Genomic DNA, 17,905 nt, shown 5'->3' on the forward strand with positions numbered 1-17,905 from the left:
TAATTTTTTTATTTTGGTTCTATATAGTATTTTTGATGCTGGTTATGAAAACAGTTTGTAACTCGTCTTCCTATAAACCATATTTTTTTACCCCATTTTCTTAGTATACTCGTCGACGACTGAAAAAGAACATTTTGTGAAAATGAGTATACACGTTTCTGCCGGGGAAGGGGTTTAATCTCACAGAATCCTTGAAATTGTGTGTTTTGTGCATTTGGGAGTGCACTTTGGTGGGAAAAGATTAAAACCTTAGATATATAATAACCACCTTCCCCCCCCCCAAAAAAAATATATGTATAAAATAAATAAAAAGGAATTCAGAACCTTTCTCTAGGTTGAGGATCCTAAATGTCAATCACCCTGAGTGATTTCCTTGTTCCCTAGCCTTGAATACCAGGTTATAGTGACAGTGGGAAGCCCTAGATGCAGGCTTGTGGACAGGAGTAACAGAAAGCATGAGGCTTTACTTTTCAATCTCCAGCTGTGATTGCTCATTAATCTGCCACATGTGTACTGGTCATGTGACCTCAGAATATACAAACACTCTAAATCATGGTTTTCTCACCAGTCAATGGAGAATGGTTATACTTCTCTCAAAGGGTTGTTGTGAAGAATAAAGGAAAATTAGTAAATGCCTGGCTATCGGTAAGAGCTCAATAAATGTGGGTTCCCTCCCAGCATGAGTAGCTCAGGGTCCCAAAATTGACTATTGTGCCTTCTATAACAATCAATCCACCCCCTATCTCAAATTTACATTGGTACAGTCCTGTGAAAAACCATATGGAAGTGCCTCAAAAAATTAAAAACAGAATTACCATATGATCCAACAATCCTACTTCTGGGTATATGTCCAAAACAAATGAAAACAGGAACTCAGAGAGAGCTGTACTCCATGTTCATTGCATCATTATTCACAATAGCCAAGATATGGAAACAACCTAAGTGTTCATCTACTGATGGATGGATAAAGAAGATGTGGTGTATATATACTTTGAAATTTCATTCAGCCATGAAAGAAGGAAACTCTGCCATTTGTAACAACATAGATGAAACTTGAGGGCATTATGCTAAATAAAATAAGTTAGACCACAAAAGAGACATGCTGATGATATCACCTATATGTAGAATCTAAAAAAGCTGAGCTCATAGAAACAGAGAATTGAGTGGTGGTTACCAGGGGTTGGGAGAGTAGGATGGGAAGATGTTGGTCAAAGGGTACAAACTTACAGTTATAAGATGAATAAGTCTGGGGATCTAATGTACAGCATGGTGATACTATTAATAGTTAATAATATTGTACTATATACTTGCAAGTTGCTATGAGATTAGATCTTAAAAGTTCTCACCACAAAAAGAAATGGTAATTATGTGATGTGATGGAGGTGTTAGCTAACACTGTGATGGCAATCATTTTGTAATTTGTAAGTATATCAAATCAACATGTTATATACCTTAAATTTACACAATGTTATATGTCAATTATATCTCAATAAATTTTGAGGGGGAAAAGCCACCCCCTACTTTGCTCCTGGGAGAAAGGTGTGACACAGCAGCTAAGTGTCAACTTGGCATAGACTCAACATTGGGTTCAGTTCCCAGCTTCTCTGCTTGATGGCTGTGTGGACTTGGGCAGAGTTAAACTTTACTGTATCTTTGTGTCCCATTCACAAAATGGAAAGGACAGTGCGAATAGTCCTTTCATATACAAAGAGTACTTAGCATACTGATTGGGACATACTAAGTATTGGATAATTGTTAATTAGCATAACGCTCTCCCTCAGCATCTTTGGCCTCATCCCTTCTCTCCTAAGTACCATTCACCCACCTTTGGGATTGTGTCCCTATAGCTGAATGTCCAACATGGATAATGGGCAGAAAGGGGGTGGGGACCAACAACTAGATTCCCCAAGTCCTGTCCCCCGATGCCAAGAGGTCTCTAACCCCCACCATCACCATCCTCACCCCCCAGATAGCCCACTAGCTTGTTCCTCATTTCTTTCAGGTCTTGACTCAAATACCATTTCAGTGACATCCTGAGCACCCATTCAAAATTTCAAATACCACCCCCCTACACACACCCCATTCCATTTCCCCCCTTCTTGCCATATTTTCTCCATGATATCTGTCAGCATAGGACACCCCTCACAATTTGCTTATTTTTTTTAATGACTGTCTCCTCCCACTAGAATGTAAGCTCCTGGAGGGCAGGGGTCTTTGTCTGTTGGTTCAATTGCTATGTCCACAGCGCCTAGAACAGAACCCAAGGCAGGCCAAGGGCACTTAGTTAACAATCTGTTGAATGAAGGAGTGAGTGTCTGAGTGAATAAGTGAATGGATGGATGGATGAATGAATGAAGAGAAGCCTTTTTATTTTTATGGAGAGGTAAAGGATGGAGGTTGGTCTCAGATCTGACTCAAGTCCTTCCCACCTGCCTAACCTAGGCATTCTTCCTCTTTTAGGTGCCACACAAGTTGCATATCCCCTAATTCTGGGGGTTGACTCCAGACGCCATCCTATTAGAGGTAAGCACCCCCACCCCACTTTTTTAAATGAGTAAATAGGAGGGGAAAGAACCTCAGCTGGCCACCTCGGGTTGGGGCGTAGGGAAATTCCCACGCTCAAGTCGTGCTTTTTGCCCACCCCCTCATCCCCACCCCCACTCGCACACATCAGGCTTGCCGTGGGAGGCGGGGGCACAGCTAGCTAACCAGGGTGGCGGCGTCGGGGCTGCGGACGCCTTCGCTGGACCCGCATTGCCCCCTAGTGCCGCGCGGAGTCAGGGCGCCGGGCTCCCCCGCCTGATGTCACCAGCGTGCAGTCAGCCCAGAGGCGGCTCATTGAAAGCGGACCCTCCTCGGTGCTGGCTGGGCGGAGACGCTGCTGCCCGCAGACCCGCAACGGGCGAGCCCGCCAGGAGCCCGGCGCCCCCCCGCCCGCACCCCACCTCCCGCTGCTCTGCTCCCTCGCGAGCCGGCCGGCGCGCCTGACGTGGACCATTAACTTGGAGCTGCCGCCTCTCCCCTCTCTCCTCCTCCCTCTGACAGGCACAGGCGAGCGAAGGAACAGCGCGGTGCAGGAGACGCACTGCCGGCTGCTGGGGGAGATGCCTCCTCGCCAGGAGGGCGCCTCTGGGAAGAAGCCCACCGTGGGGGAGGCAAAGTTTCAGGGCAGCTGAGGAGCCTTCCCCGCAGCCCTTCCAGCCCTGTCCACCCGCTGGCTATGGAGGGCGGACTCTAAGATGAATCCCGACCTGGACACCGGCCACAACACATCAGCACCTGCCCACTGGGGAGAGTTGAAAAATGCCAACTTCACTGGCCCCAACCAGACCTCCAACAACTCCAGACTGCCCCAGCTGGACATCACCAGGGCCATCTCCGTGGGCATGGTGCTGGGCGCCTTCATCATCTTTGCCATCGTAGGCAACATCTTAGTCATCTTGTCTGTGGCCTGCAACCGTCACCTGCGGACACCCACCAACTACTTCATCGTCAACCTGGCCATCGCCGACCTGCTGCTAAGCTTCACCGTGCTGCCCTTCTCGGCTGCCCTGGAGGTGCTGGGCTACTGGGTGCTGGGCCGGATCTTCTGCGACATCTGGGCCGCCGTGGACGTCCTGTGCTGCACGGCCTCCATCCTGAGCCTGTGCGCCATCTCCATCGATCGCTACATCGGGGTGCGCCATTCTCTGCAGTACCCCACGCTTGTCACCCGGAGGAAGGCCATCTTGGCGCTCCTCAGTGTCTGGGTCTTGTCCACAGTCATCTCCATCGGGCCTCTCCTTGGGTGGAAGGAGCCCGCACCCAACGATGACAAGGAATGCGGGGTCACCGAAGAACCCTTCTACGCCCTCTTCTCCTCGCTGGGCTCCTTCTACATCCCTCTGGCTGTCATTCTGGTCATGTACTGCCGGGTCTACATAGTTGCCAAGAGGACCACCAAGAACCTGGAGGCCGGAGTCATGAGGGAGATGTCCAACTCCAAGGAGCTGACCCTGAGGATCCACTCCAAGAACTTTCACGAGGACACCCTCAGCAGTACCAAGGCCAAGGGCCACAACCCCAGGAGTTCCATAGCTGTCAAACTGTTTAAGTTCTCCAGGGAAAAGAAAGCAGCCAAGACCTTGGGCATAGTGGTCGGGATGTTCATCTTGTGTTGGCTACCCTTCTTCATCGCTCTACCACTTGGTAAGTTGGGGGCTTGGAGGAGGGGCCGTGGGCATTTTCCGATCTTGGCTTTACTGGTGAGCTTACTGTAAAGTTTTTTTCTGTGTTTTTTTGGTGTGTTTTTTTAGTATGTGTTTTTTTCAGTTTGTGTGTGTTTGGAGATTAGAGAATACTGTTTGTTCTGCAAAGGCTTTGCAGATTGGATAGCTGGCTAAGAACCAACTCAGGTGTTAGTAGAACACGCTAAGTCGCTTGAAATAGAACCACAGGAGGAAAATCTGGTATGCAGAATAATTCATTCAGCAGCCTCCGTTTAATAATTAAAAAGGCCACTGGACTTGAACATCACACCAGCGTTATTTCAGTAGTAATCATGTGTCAGCTAAGGCAGCCTCACGAATGCAGCATACAAAGTAGTTTGTAGTTACCGCAGACGCGGCACTGGAGAGCAGGGAGACAGCTCGTACACAGAAAGGCGGTTTCATTCAGCATTTCCAGGGCTCTTTGCAGAGATCCCCACGCTGCTCAAGAGCTTTGCAGAGACTGCGTGCTCCCCTCCTCCCTGCACGGCTTGCTATCACCTCAGTGCACTCCCTTCATTATGAGTTAATAAGAGCATTTTACAGTCACACAGCCCCAACTTGCCTTTAAGTTATCTAAAGCCTGAGATTTGAAAGAGAAGGGAGATGACCTGAGGATCACATATTCTCAGTTTTCACCAAAAAATGTTCCTAACTCTGGTGATTTATGAAATGACCAGAATTAAATTATAGTTGCTCCTCACCATTAGCTGCCAGACATCAAATCCTGCAAGATGAAATTGAGTCCTTCCCCTCCTATAAAAATATGTCCATCTTTTTTTTTTTTTTTTGGATGGTGGTCCTACTGAGTTATTCAAAAGCTACCTGACTGATTTCTTCTAAGGAAGAAGTCTATTTAAGAGGCAAACCTAGAGGATAGTGTGACATGCTGTCCACATGGGCTGGGAAACACTTGTCCCTCCTCTGAGGCACTGATCTGCTTTGATTTCTTCTATCTCTGGGGGACGCTCCAGAAAAATGAATGGAGGGAGGCGATCACGGCAAAGTCATGTGCCATGGTATCAGAAAACGTAGCAGCTGCTGTATGACATGGACCACACATGCCTGCAGTCACACCGGGGGCTCAGAGACATGCTGCTTTAAGAGAAAGAGGCAAATGGAAAGAAAGCAAACTGGTATCAGGAGTTTCCCTTTAAAAAGATAAAGGAAAAAGGCTCTTTAACCTACTCTCCACGTTATCATTTCTAACGCCCGGCTAATGCCCGTCATGAATGGTTTCAGTATGTTAAGTGGAAAGAGTTAAGCTCCGCCTGCCCCAACCCTGAGTGATCACATCCCACTGCAGAGAAGCTATCTTTTCTTTCCCAAGGTCTCAAGGTCCCTTTGCAGGCTTGTCAGGTTAAAGTGGATGACAGTTCACACTGCATTGAGCCATCCAAAGCTCCTAATTGTATGTGAAAGTGATTTGGCCACGTATCATTCGCTAAGTGACCTTGGTCAAAGACAGCTCTTCTGCGAGCCTCAGTTTCTTCATCTGCAAAATGACCTGTTTACAATTTGCTCCATGGGGTTTACACTAATGCATGGAAAGGATTTAATGCAGTGTCTGGTGCACAGCAAATGCTCACAGAAAGTTAGCTATTAGTACTACAAACCTAACCCGAGTCACCCCTCAGCTATAACTGTGTATTTCCTCCTTCTCTACTCATTTGCCAATCCCCACACCTGTTACTAAAGGCTCAGAAGAGAACTGGGCCTTTCTTCCTTCTGCTCCTGCCCACTGGCAGGCAGGGGCCATGACCAGAGTATCCTCAGGAAGGAGCAGGCCCCCTGCAGGATGCAGGGATGGATCAAAGGGGCAGGCGCTCACAGTAGGGGGCAAAGGAAACAGCTCCAAATAGGTGAAGAGGCTGCCAGCATGTTGGAATGCTCTGGGAATCCGGAGGAGTCTAGTTTTTCATGCTTTGCTCTGAGGATCAGGAGCCATCCAGTTTTCATGTGAGCTTTGCCATCAATTAGATCTATGACCTTAGGCTTGTCGCTTTACCTCTGTGGGCTTCAGAGCTCACTTTCAAAGAGCCACGGGGTTCTAGATGAAGGCCTCGCAAACTTTAATAAGGGCCAGAATCATCTGTGGAACCTGATAAAACATTCAGCTTCTTAGGTCTAACCCACAGACACTCTGGCTCAGTAGATCAGATGGATCCCAGGAGTCCACGTGGTGATTCTGAAAAGGTGGCCTGCTGATTAGGCTTGGAGAGCCACTGCTGGGGCCCTTGTCAGCCTGCTGGAGGCCATGGATGGTTCTACACAGTGTAAAGTCTCGTCATTCCCCAGCCACACGGTGATGCAGGATGATGTGGCTTCTCTCTGGGCCCTGCTCTTCAGGACCACCCTCAGTTTCTTCTCACTCCTGCCCTCCCCACTTTCCCCCTTTCTGTTGATGCCTTTCTGAGACCTTATGGCCATAACAGCTTCCACATCACAGAAAGTGAGACGTTCTTGTCACCATAATGCTCTCAAAGCTCTTTTCCCCTATCCTTGCCATGAAAACTTTCTGACCATCCATGCCATTATCTCCCAGAGATGTCCCAGTGAGCTTCCCCTGAACTGACCCCACCCACATCCTCTCCCCTGGCCCCCTCGCCTTAGCAGATGAGGAATATGGACTCCAGGCTTTGGGTTTGGAAGGTACACAAGAGCTTCAAATAGAGACGGTGCTTAATTAACATGTTCTTAATAATTCAGCAAGAGCATCCAAGCAAACCTTAGATGTGGGTTTCTACCTCCTCTGAGTTCAAATAAAACCCAAATAAGAGTAGCATGATGTGGAACAATAACTCCTTTGGAATCTGAAAAAGGTTACAAATTCTAAATTTTCCATGAAAGGCTTTCTACTCATAAGGAGAGAAAGCAGATCTGAGAAGACAGTGGTTGGCAAACACAAGTGCAGGTAGGAGTAACTTCCAATTGGCGATAGGAGCCTGGATGGCAGGAGATTTCCATAGCTGTGTTTGTCTTCTCCGTGGGAGAGGAGGGTTGCTATTCCTCTTGGGAAAGAGGGAAAATAGCCATGCCCCCTGCAGGATCCTAGTTAGGAGCCCCATTTGTTTACCTTCCTCCCTTATTTTTATTTTTGGAAGCAGGGTTGGGCTGCCTCTCATCTCCTGCGGAGCCCTCCCCACCTGTAACACCCTCCAACCTCCCCACCCTTTCCCTGTGGCCTCAGACCAAGTAGAGCCAGGGACCAGCTCTCACTTACTCTGGAGCAGGGATGGACTCCACCAAACAAGGACCTCTTTATTTGGTCCCTGGAATCAGGCCATGGAGGGACAGGAAATAATTGGAATATAATAGAGCAGCATTTCTACTCATTTGGGTCATGTGCAAGATGTCCAAGGAATCTTCACCTGCCCAGTATTATAATGAAGGTCAGCTCCCACCCGCCTGGGGAAGGCCTGGTCAGGGTCTCAAGAAGTGACTGGGCTATTGAGGGAAGTGCATTGCATTGGGGGGAAGACTGGGATGGGGAGCGGGTAGCAGGAAGTGCTGGGCAGCCAACTAGTAGCTGGGCTTAGTGTGTTGTTTAGAAAACACTGGAACCTTGCCTTGCTCCAAATCTTTCTTCCATCTTTTAAAATGCTGAAAGGCCCCAGGAAGCCCTTATTGAACTAACTGCTTTCCCCTCCAAATAAATGAAGGTTCATTTCAAAGAAGCAGTTGTGTTCTCTATAGTACTGGAACCAAATAGGAATTCCTCTCGCCATTGATTTGTTTCTCCAGTCCTCTCATTCCAAATAGGGCTGATGAATCCCCACCTCCCACAGGAGCATAAGGGAGGGTGAGGGTCTCAGAGATGACTCAGGACAGAGCCAATCCCCACACACACACACACACACACACACACACTAATCCTCCAGCTCAGAGGTTTCAAAGCACAAGGATTTGAGTTGCTCACAAGAAAAGCAGTTGATTTGAGTTAGGAGAAATTTCACACACAGGAACCCTTCCTGCAAGAGGGAAATCCTACAGAAGAAAAATACATTTGACCATTAATGAAATCATTAATAAAGACTTCCTAAAGCACCTACTAGGTACCAAACACTATATTAATTACTGGGTTGTTGGGCCAAAAATAAACATGGCTTATAGCCCAGTGAGATCATACTAACATGGGACACATCTTATAAGCCAGACATTCTGCTAGGCCCTCAACAGACATTATCTCATTAATCCTGATTGGCGAGAGTAATTGCTCCCTCTCTACAGAGGAAGCTCAGAGAGGTTAGTCTTCCTGCTCAGGGTCACACAGCAAGTAACTGATGGTGCCAAGAGTTGAATCCAGGTCTGTCAAAGCAGGCACATACCTGTTCCACTGCACCCAGATGTCTGGCCTTTTCTGCTCTGTGGTTCCAACCTACTCTCCTAGCAATTGGTCTCCAGGAAACCCAGAGCCACTGTCAAAAGTGGGTTCTTGTACTTCTGTACAAAGCCCTGCCTTTCTCCTGTTCCTCACTCCTGAAAAGGGATGCACCCATAAAATGTTAGGGAAGTTCATCCAACATTCTAGAGTATCTAGCTAGATTTTCTGCACACCTCCTGCACTGTATAGGATGTGAGTGTCTCAAGGTTGGGCCTTTCGTCACCCCAGCCCGAAGGAAAAAGTGGGGCCTTGCTCTTCCTCTAGGGTTCTAGCTCTACATATTTAATCATCCATTCATTCATTCATTCATTCATTTCACTGACTAAGTATATATTTATTGTATGCCCACTATTGTGATAAGTGACTTAAAGAAAGGGGGTGAGATGCTATTAGAAGTCTATAATAGGAATCAGTATATCATAGGGGTCCCTGAGTGACATTTAGGGAGAATCCTGGACAGTTTTGAGGAGCTAATTCAGTGAAGTGGGAAGGGGAGAGGTAGAAGGGGAGGAGTGTAGGCAGAAGGAAGGGCACACCTGTAAATCCTGAGGTAGGAGTTGGTAGGAAAATAACAGAGCCCAGAGAATGGAGGGGAGGCGGGTGCAATTGGAGGCTGGAGGTGTGGGCAGAGGCCAGGTCATGCAGGAAATTTTAAGCCCCATAAAAACTTCAGATTTTATCTTAAGTTGCATTGGCCACTTCTGAAGGATTTAAAGCAGACAAGAGATAGAATCTGAATTATGTCTTTAAAAAGACAACTCAGGCCAGCATGTAGAAGACAGACCAGAGACAAAGCAGTTAGGAGGCCACAATCCCAGTGAGAGCTGGTGCTGACTTAGACCAAGCTGGTGAGGTGGAAATGGAGAGAAGTAGGCAGTTCAAAGACTTGGGGATGGGTTGGTTATGATATAGGAGGGTTCGTGAGAGCAAGAAATGGTCTGGAATAATCCTGAGGTTTCCAGATAGTGAAGGTACCATTTGCTGAGATGGGGAAGATAGAAAGGGGGATGGTGGAGTGAAACACAGCCAAGAGAATTCCTCCCAGTATCATCTTCAGACCCCATTCATGAGGGCCCATAAGACATCATACTAGAAATGATCTGCCAGACACACTAATGAGTTTAGTGATCAGAATGTCCCAACCCAAAAGCCAGAGAGTCATGGTCAACAGCTAACTTAGCTGCTCATCAGAAACGTCAGGCAAGGGGGGGTCTGTTTTTAAAAGTAAAGCTTCTTGGACCACCATCTGCAGACTTATTGTATCAGAATCTCTCCTGATGGGCCTGAGAATCTTGATTTTTAACAAGTTCCTGCAGGTGAATCTTATGTAGCCAGCATGGATAACATCAGTCCCCCCCTCCCCCGCCCCGCCCCCATGCCTGGGAATCAGCACCCCATGCAGGGACCAGAAAGCTTGATTAAGTCTCCCCTGGTACAGCCAGAAGCATCTCAATCCTGCCTACATCTTGAACTAGTCTACATGGTGGAAGGCAGGAAGGCTGGCAGGAGAGAAGGTGAATTCTTTAACCAAAGCCTCCCTGGAGAAGGGGAGGAAAATGAGCACTGTGGAAACAGCATCGTCAGTGTAGCGGGTGCTCTATTCTCACAACCCCTCTGCAGAGCAACATCCTTGTGTTTATAGGCAAGGGAACAAGAGTTCAGAGAGGTTTGGTAACTTGCCCAAGGTCACACAGCTAGTAAATGGTAAAGTCTAACAGATTCCACAGTTGGCACTTAATAAACAGTCATTATATCATTCCTTTTGTAATTACAGTGCCTCCCAAACATTTGTCTGAGGTCTGGTGCCCATGGGTGATAAAATTTTTGCTGCTCATGATGAAACAAGAAAAAAACTACAAAAAATTCTGTGTTTTTCCAATCGTACTCAATATAAAATGACTGTTCTTTTATTCTATTTTGGGACACTGAAATTGCAATTTTTAATGGAACCATTAGGTTTTTTTAGAAAGGATGATAAATGGTGGTGATAGTCATTGTGTGTGTGTGTGTTTAATGCCTTACTTGCAAAACCAAAAGTTGGTAACTCTATTTTCCCACCAAAAAATATATTTTGAATTTTTACTATGAGTCTCTTAAAGTCCTGAAATCCTAGGAAACACCATGGTAGTTGGACAATGAATATTTGTGGGAAGAAGCAAGGGGCAGGGCAGAAAGCAGAAAAGAAAGGAGGGAATGGATGAATGTTAGCCTCAGCTTTGCCACGGGGTTCAGAGGACTGGGGCAGAGGGTGGGGAGGGGGAAGGTGATGTAAAGGGCCGTGCTTGTCAGGTACAACAGGATGCAGGGCCATTTGTGGAGGCACCAAGTCCTGCTGGAGCAAAACAGGCCACAGCCATGCCAGCGGGTTGTGTGTAGCTGTGGTGACATCACAGATGGGCCTATTAAGATCTGTCATGCAAGAGATGCCTTTACCTGAGCATGTGCGTGGCTCATAAAAATAACTGATGACCTCCAGGCCACACTGGGAAATTGCTTTCTGCCATTTCTGCAGGGTGTTTCCACAGCCACTGTGTTCCCGACCACGTCTGATAATAATAATACTAACAGTTACCATTTATTAGGTCGGCCGCGTGTGAGGTTCATTGTGCTACACCAGGCAGGGGGTGCTTTCTATGCATTCTCTCACTCACTCTTCTCCAGAGGCCTATGAAGGGGGCACTATTATTGTCGCCATTTTATAGATGAGGAAGCTGACACTCGGAGAGACTTGCCTCAGGCTACCCAGCTGATTAGTGACAGAGCCTGGATTTTCTAGGACTCAGTGGTCAGCAAACTGAGACTCGGCAAACCGCGGCTCGCGAGCCACATGCGGCTCTTTGGCCCCTTGAGTGTGGCTCTTCCACAAAATACTGGCTCTTCCACAAAATACTGACTTCTGCTCATGGGCCACGAAGTTTAAACCACACTGTATGTGCACGCCCGCAACGCGGTATTTTGTGGAAGAGCCATACTGAAGGGGCCAAAGAGCCGCATGTGGCTTGCGAGCCGCGGTTTGCCGACCACGGGTCTAGGTAACCGGACAATGCTAACAGTTCATCACTAGGGATACCCTAGGTGTGGGGCTCTGAGCCCCTTTATGGAACCCCATGAAGGAACTGGGGAAACCAGAGCCTACTCTGAGGAGGAGGAAAGGAAGGGTAGGGGCGGCCTGTGGTTTGGCCACCAAGAGGCACAGTATCCTGGTGAGAACACAGAGAATATAAAAATAATTGAGTCTTCCTTCCCTAGCAAGAGAAGTCAAATTTTCTCTTTTATTATGGACTAGAGGCCCAGTGCATGAAATTCGTGCATTGGAGGAGGGGGGTCCCTCAGCCCAGCCTGCACCCTCTCGCAGTCCGGGACCCCTCGCTCCTTACTGCCTGCCTGCTTGCTGCTCCTTACTGCTCAGCTCGCTGTTCCTTAGCACTGCTGTGGAGGTGGGAGAGGCTCCCGCCACTGCTGCTGCGCTCGCCAGCCATGAGTCCAGCTTCTGGCTGAGCGGTGCTTCCCCTGTGGGAGTGCACTGACCACGAGGGGGCAGCTCTTGCATTGAGTGTCTGCTCCCTGGTGGTCAGTGTGCATCATAGCAACCGGTCGTTCTGGTCGTTCTGCCATAACAGTTGCTTAGACTTTTATAATATAGACTAGAGGCCAGGAAAATGAAATCGTGCGCAGGTCCCTAGGTCTAGCCTGTGATCAGGGCCATCTTGCTGCCACCTACTCCGATTCCCTGTTCACCTTCAGGCAATGGGAGCCTGATGGCCGGGGGAGGGACTGAGAGGTCAGCCATTGCTGCTCGCTCACCGGCCCCACCCCTGCCACGGGTCACCCGCTGTGTGGGGGGCAACCAGCGGGGCAGGTGCCTTGTCCTGGCACCACCCGCATCCCTGCCACCCACCCTGGTTCCCATTTGCCATTAGTGATCAGAACCTATGAGCCAGGGGGAGGGACCAAGAGGTGGTCAGTGCACCTCATAGTGACTGGTCGAGCAGTCGTTCTGGTCATTCTGCCATTATGGTCACTGGGCTTTTATTATAATACTCCAGACTTTCTTCAGCTTCACAACTTATTAGTCATGTCACATAACACTTTCAAGATTTTTATGAAATTTGGGGAAACATCAAATTTGGAAGTCTTTTTTACAGTTTCATTTTTGTCTGCATATATTTCACCTCCATCACCCATATCCATATAGTCCCAGCACCACAGGACTCTCCTATGAGGAACCAGTCTCTGGTCCTACCAATATAGCCACAAGGCCAGGTGAGTCAGCATCATGGACAACAGAGTATTTCTAGAAGCTGTTTGTCCACTGTGCCCTAACTCTGGCTCATGATAACCTAGTTATACAGAAAGAAAAAGTTGCAAACCACATATGTGTTCAACAGAACCCAGATAACATGTACCTTAACTTTCAGCTAGTTCCCCCAAATGCCCATGGCTCCTATACTAACACCCACATGAGGGGAAATCTGGCAGAGGGGGGGTCAGAATGGAAGTAGACAGTGGTCCTAATAATTGCAGTTAATAGATCCTACTTTTGAAAACTTTACAAAATCATACAATCATGAGAAAACACACTGGGTTCCCTCCCAGGGCCTTGGAGGACCACTTGAAGAGAGGGGGTCTGAGGCTCAGTAAGTCCCCTCGTCCACACCCAACACCACAGGGATGGCTTTCTCTGGCAACCTCATGTCTGATGGACTTCCCTGTCTCCTCTCCAAACTGTGACCTTCTCATAAGCAATGACCACATTTTTCCTCACTGCCTAACCCTGGTCACCAAAGCTAAAGAAATGAGTGAATGCACAGCACTGTGACTTTGGCAGAATTAAGAGCATACTCTAACTCATATAGAATTATTTGCATTTCACAAATACAGATTGTATTTTCCTTCCCTGGTGCCTTTGTTCAGACTGTTCCCTCTGCCAGGAATTCTCTACCTGTACCCTCTGAAGATTCCAATCCTGCCTACCTGTAAACCCCCAGTTCTGTGGACACCTCTCTCATGGTCTTTCCTGGTTCCTACTCCCTTTCCAGGCAGTGATCACTCCTTTTATACCCTACTAGAGGTCCAATGCATGAAATTCGTGCATGGGGGGGAGTCCCCTCAGCCCAGCCTGCACCCTCTCCAATCTGGGACCCCTCAGGGGATGTCCCACTGCCGGTTTAGGCCTGATCCCTGGCAGTCGGACATCCTTCTCACAATCCTAGACTGCTGGCTCCTAATTGCCCACCTGCCTGCCTGCCTGGCCGTCCTGGTTGCCCCTAACTTGCCCCCCACTGGCCTGGTCGCCTCTTACTCCCCACCTGCTGGCCTTGTCACCCCTCACAGCCCCCCCTCTGGCCTGGTCACCCCATGCAGTCTGCTGTTCCTACCTCTAACTGGCCCCCCTGCTGGCCTTGTTGCCCCTAACTGCCCCCCACTACCGGCCACGTCACCCCCAACTGCCCCTTCCCTGCTGGCCTGGTTGCCCCCAACTGCCCAGTCATTTGGTCATCCCTCACTAACCCCCCTGCCAGCCTGGTCATAGGCAGCCATCTTGTGAGGGCATGAGGGTTAATTTGCATTGCACCTCTTTATATATGTTGGTACTTGCAACAATTGTTTGTGGGAATCAGGACTGATATGCACACCTTTAACAGAGTTACCTGCCTGCAAACCTCTGGAGGGCAGGGTCCAGGTTTTTTGTTTTGTTTTTTTTTTTTAATATATTTTATTGACTTTTTACAGAGAGGAAGGGAGAGAGATAGTTAGAAACATCGATGAGAGAGAAACATCGATCAGCCGCCTCCTGCACACCCCCTACTGGGGATGTGCCCGCAACCCAGGTACATGCCCTTGACCGGAATCGAACCTGGGACCCTTCAGTCCGCAGGCCGACGCTCCATCCACTGAGCCAAACCGGTTTCGGCGGCAGGGTCCAAGTTTGACACATCTTCTTGTCACCCCAGCCCAGAGACATGTACCTAGGTGACTCTCGGTGAATATGGCACTTGAAGCTATAATTCAGTGTGTACCCAATTTTTGAACATCCCAGCAGTCCATCAGATAGATATCAGTGTTACTCCCATTTTATAAAAGGAAATGGGCTTAGAAGGGGTAAGTGACTTGTCCCATGCCTTGAAATCACCACCAGCCCATTGAAAGGAGCCTGAGATGGGGGAGAGAGGGAACCTGGCACTCACAGCTGCCACAATCCAGGGAAAGATTAATAACGAGAGAATAAAATGAACATCTATTTAAGGAGAAAAGATGTAGGGTTTTTTGTGGGAAATAGGAGTTATTGTAAATGCTAGTTTGATGTTTTTAAATCTTCAGTTAATTTACCCTGGTTACCCTGGGATCTGAATCTGTGGTTGGCTGACCCTATATACTTAGCGAATGAGTAAATGAAGGAATGGGTTCATTTCAGCACAAGGCAATTGATGTGATCAGAATGATGAGCATCTCAGGAATGTAGTGGGGATGGAAAGAAGGGGGTCTGACAAGAATTGTGGGGAGGAGAAGGAAATGAGCTGTGTCTTAAGGACTTGTAAGGCTGGAATGGCTGTAGGGGGAGGGCATCTCACCCTGTCCATCACCCTCCCTCCTGGCATGACAGAGCATGAGTCAGGGCACAGTCCGCACTTGTAGGCTAGTGTTCTTAGGACTCTGTCAACAGCCCACTCGTGACCACATCTACCCACGGCACATCGGAGCCCCCTTTGAACACTCAAGTGCCCCTCTCTGGTGTGAGTACACAAATTGTGCTATAAAAGTTGCACCAATAAACAGTTCAGGCCAAAATGTTCAGAAACAGAATGTCCTAGCACATGCGAGTGGACCATTCCTCACCGAGCCCTGTTTAACTTTTAGGCCCTCAGTGACTTGTTCCCCTGAAGTGGGGATGCATGTGAGGCTTGGTCTTGCACGCTTTTTGAAATTCTTTAAAATAGAGTTTCCTGGCAGGCGAACATGCATCAGTTAGAGGCTGAGCTCAGCACCCCGGCCCCAGAAGGAGGTTAACATGGGACCAAGGACAAGCCGAGCTCACCGTCATTCACAGGCATGGGCCCCAGGCATCATAGCACCAGCACAGGGCTGGGCAGGGATCCAGGGAGACAGCTGGTAGCGGGGAGGGGGAGGGGGAGGCCCACCAACTGGAACAAAAATATTATACCTCCAATTTCTATATTCAGGCCATAAATTGCCCCTAGCATCAAGAGAAAGTGGTAGGGCCCCCTCTTTCTGCTTGCAGGTACACCCTCACTATGTCCATTTGGAACTTCTTGTCCCCAACCTTCAGAATTGATCTTAACAAAGGGTTCCATGATCCTCTTTGGCAATCTGGTGAAGCCCCTTAGCACAACAGACATAAAATAAGAGGTATAGGACTTCAAAGAAAACCAATTAGGTGGAGCTAGTTATTATGATGTTGCAAAGGCAAATTTATTATAGAGTGAAACAGTGTTCTTCGTTACTAACATATTAAGTAAACAAAGATCTAGTAGCAAGTCAAATAAATAACTTCTACAGTTTTGAAGAAGTGACAAGTGGAAATATTCCAAGATACCTGCAAAAAAAGTAATGTGATATCATAAATCTGATTTATATTGGTGAAAAATTCTGCTAATTCTACTATGGCTTGTAGCCTCCATTCTTATTGAAGAAAATGCTATCTTTCAGCCAAAGGTTAGTTTTGGGTTGTTGTTTTGTTGTTGTTGTTTTTAAGGTAATTTTTCCCATCCAAGTTTAGGGATCCCCAGAGTAAGAACCCTGCCTCCGACATTATGAAGCTGTACTACAGGCAGTAAGGATTTCTTTCTTTCTTTCTCTCTTTCTTTCTCTCTTTCTTTCTTTCTCTCTTTCTTTCTCTCTTTCTTTCTTTCTTTCTTTCTTTCTTTCTTTCTTTCTTTCTTTCTTTCTTCCTTTTCAAAAATACAGGAAACTTGGACTATGCCATCATGCTTTGCAACTGTTTTGCATGACTGCTTGTGGGGATTTTACTTTATTAAAATAATGCATAGATTTATTTAAATCAGAAAGAAAAAGAAAGCAGTGAAAACAATTCTTCTGCCTTCCCCAAACCCAGGTCCATTGCCATTCTGCATTTATGTGGTTTTTCTCCAGAAGCAAACACTGTTACCAGATTACTTGTGTGTGTTTCTAGAAACATTCTATTTACGTGTTTGTAAACATACATATGCAAGTATGTGTATATATTTGAGTGTGTATGTGTATGGGATATGTGTATTTCCACCCTGTTTATTTTTACAAATGGGATTTTATAATCATGACAGTGGAGGTTACATTTTATACTCAACAACGTATCTTGGACATCGCTATCAGAATGTTTAGAGTTACTGCTTTCCTTTTTGTGGCTATATAGTAATTCACTTTATGGAATATTCTATTTTACTTAACAATTTCCCAATTCATATTTTTGACCTTTTACTACTATAAACAATGTCTGTGCCCACGTATTCAGGAAAATTCATAGAAGTGGAAGCACTGGGACAAGGAATATTTGATATTTCAGGTTTAGCCTAATTATGTTCAATTTTACTAAATAAGGAATTTAAAATATTGTAAAATGTAAAGTGGTGGTAAAATACATAGGTTAGATCTGTGTCTACAAAACTATCATTTAGAAGGATTATTCATGATATTTACATTTTAAAAAGTAATTCATAGAATAATACGTAATCAATCTATTCTTAAAAGCTATTAACTTAGTCACCTCAGGAGATAAAATGAAGTGAGCAAGAGTAGATTAACTTTTTCTACATACCTCCACATTATTTCATATGTTACAATGAGCAAATATTCTATTTGTGATTAAGAAAATGTGATAGAATATAAATTGAGTTCCAATAGAATTATAATGGAGACTATTACATTTTTATGATTTTTTAGAAGAAAAAAAAATCAAGAGCCAAGAAAGAAAAGGTAGTTGTCCTTAGTCATTTTCTAAAAATATATTTTTATTGATTTCAGAGAGGAAGAGAGGGAGAGAGAGATAGAAACATCAATGATGAGAGAGAATCACTCATTGGCTGCCTCCTGCTCACCCCACACTAGGGATCTAGCCCGCAATATGGGCATATGCCCTGACTAGGAATTGAACCATGACCTCCTGGTTCATAGGTCGACTCTCAACCACTGAATCACGCCTGCCGGGCTTAAAGCTTTCTTTTGATGTTGGTAAGACAGAGTTACTCAGAAGTGCCTATTACAAACTTGTTACAAATCCTCTCCATTCCTCTCTTCTCCAAATCACACAGCTCCTGGC

The 17,905-nt window shown here is 46.7% G+C and overlaps 1 protein-coding gene across 1 annotated transcript in view; it reads left to right on the plus strand.

The window, feature by feature from the left end:
* Window positions 1-17,905, plus strand: part of ADRA1B (adrenoceptor alpha 1B) — a gene marked incomplete at its 3' end in the record, with an annotated part of 105,381 nt that overhangs the window by 41,970 nt on the left and 45,506 nt on the right. Inside the window, exons 2-3 of the mRNA XM_015565664.1 lie at window positions 2,461-2,523; window positions 3,046-4,188. Coding sequence (XP_015421150.1) covers window positions 3,240-4,188 — 949 coding nt within the window. The remainder of the gene's footprint in view (window positions 1-2,460; window positions 2,524-3,045; window positions 4,189-17,905) is intronic.

Source organism: Myotis davidii, unplaced genomic scaffold, assembly GCF_000327345.1.
Source record: "Myotis davidii unplaced genomic scaffold, ASM32734v1 scaffold18, whole genome shotgun sequence".
Taxonomy (NCBI): domain Eukaryota; kingdom Metazoa; phylum Chordata; class Mammalia; order Chiroptera; family Vespertilionidae; genus Myotis; species Myotis davidii.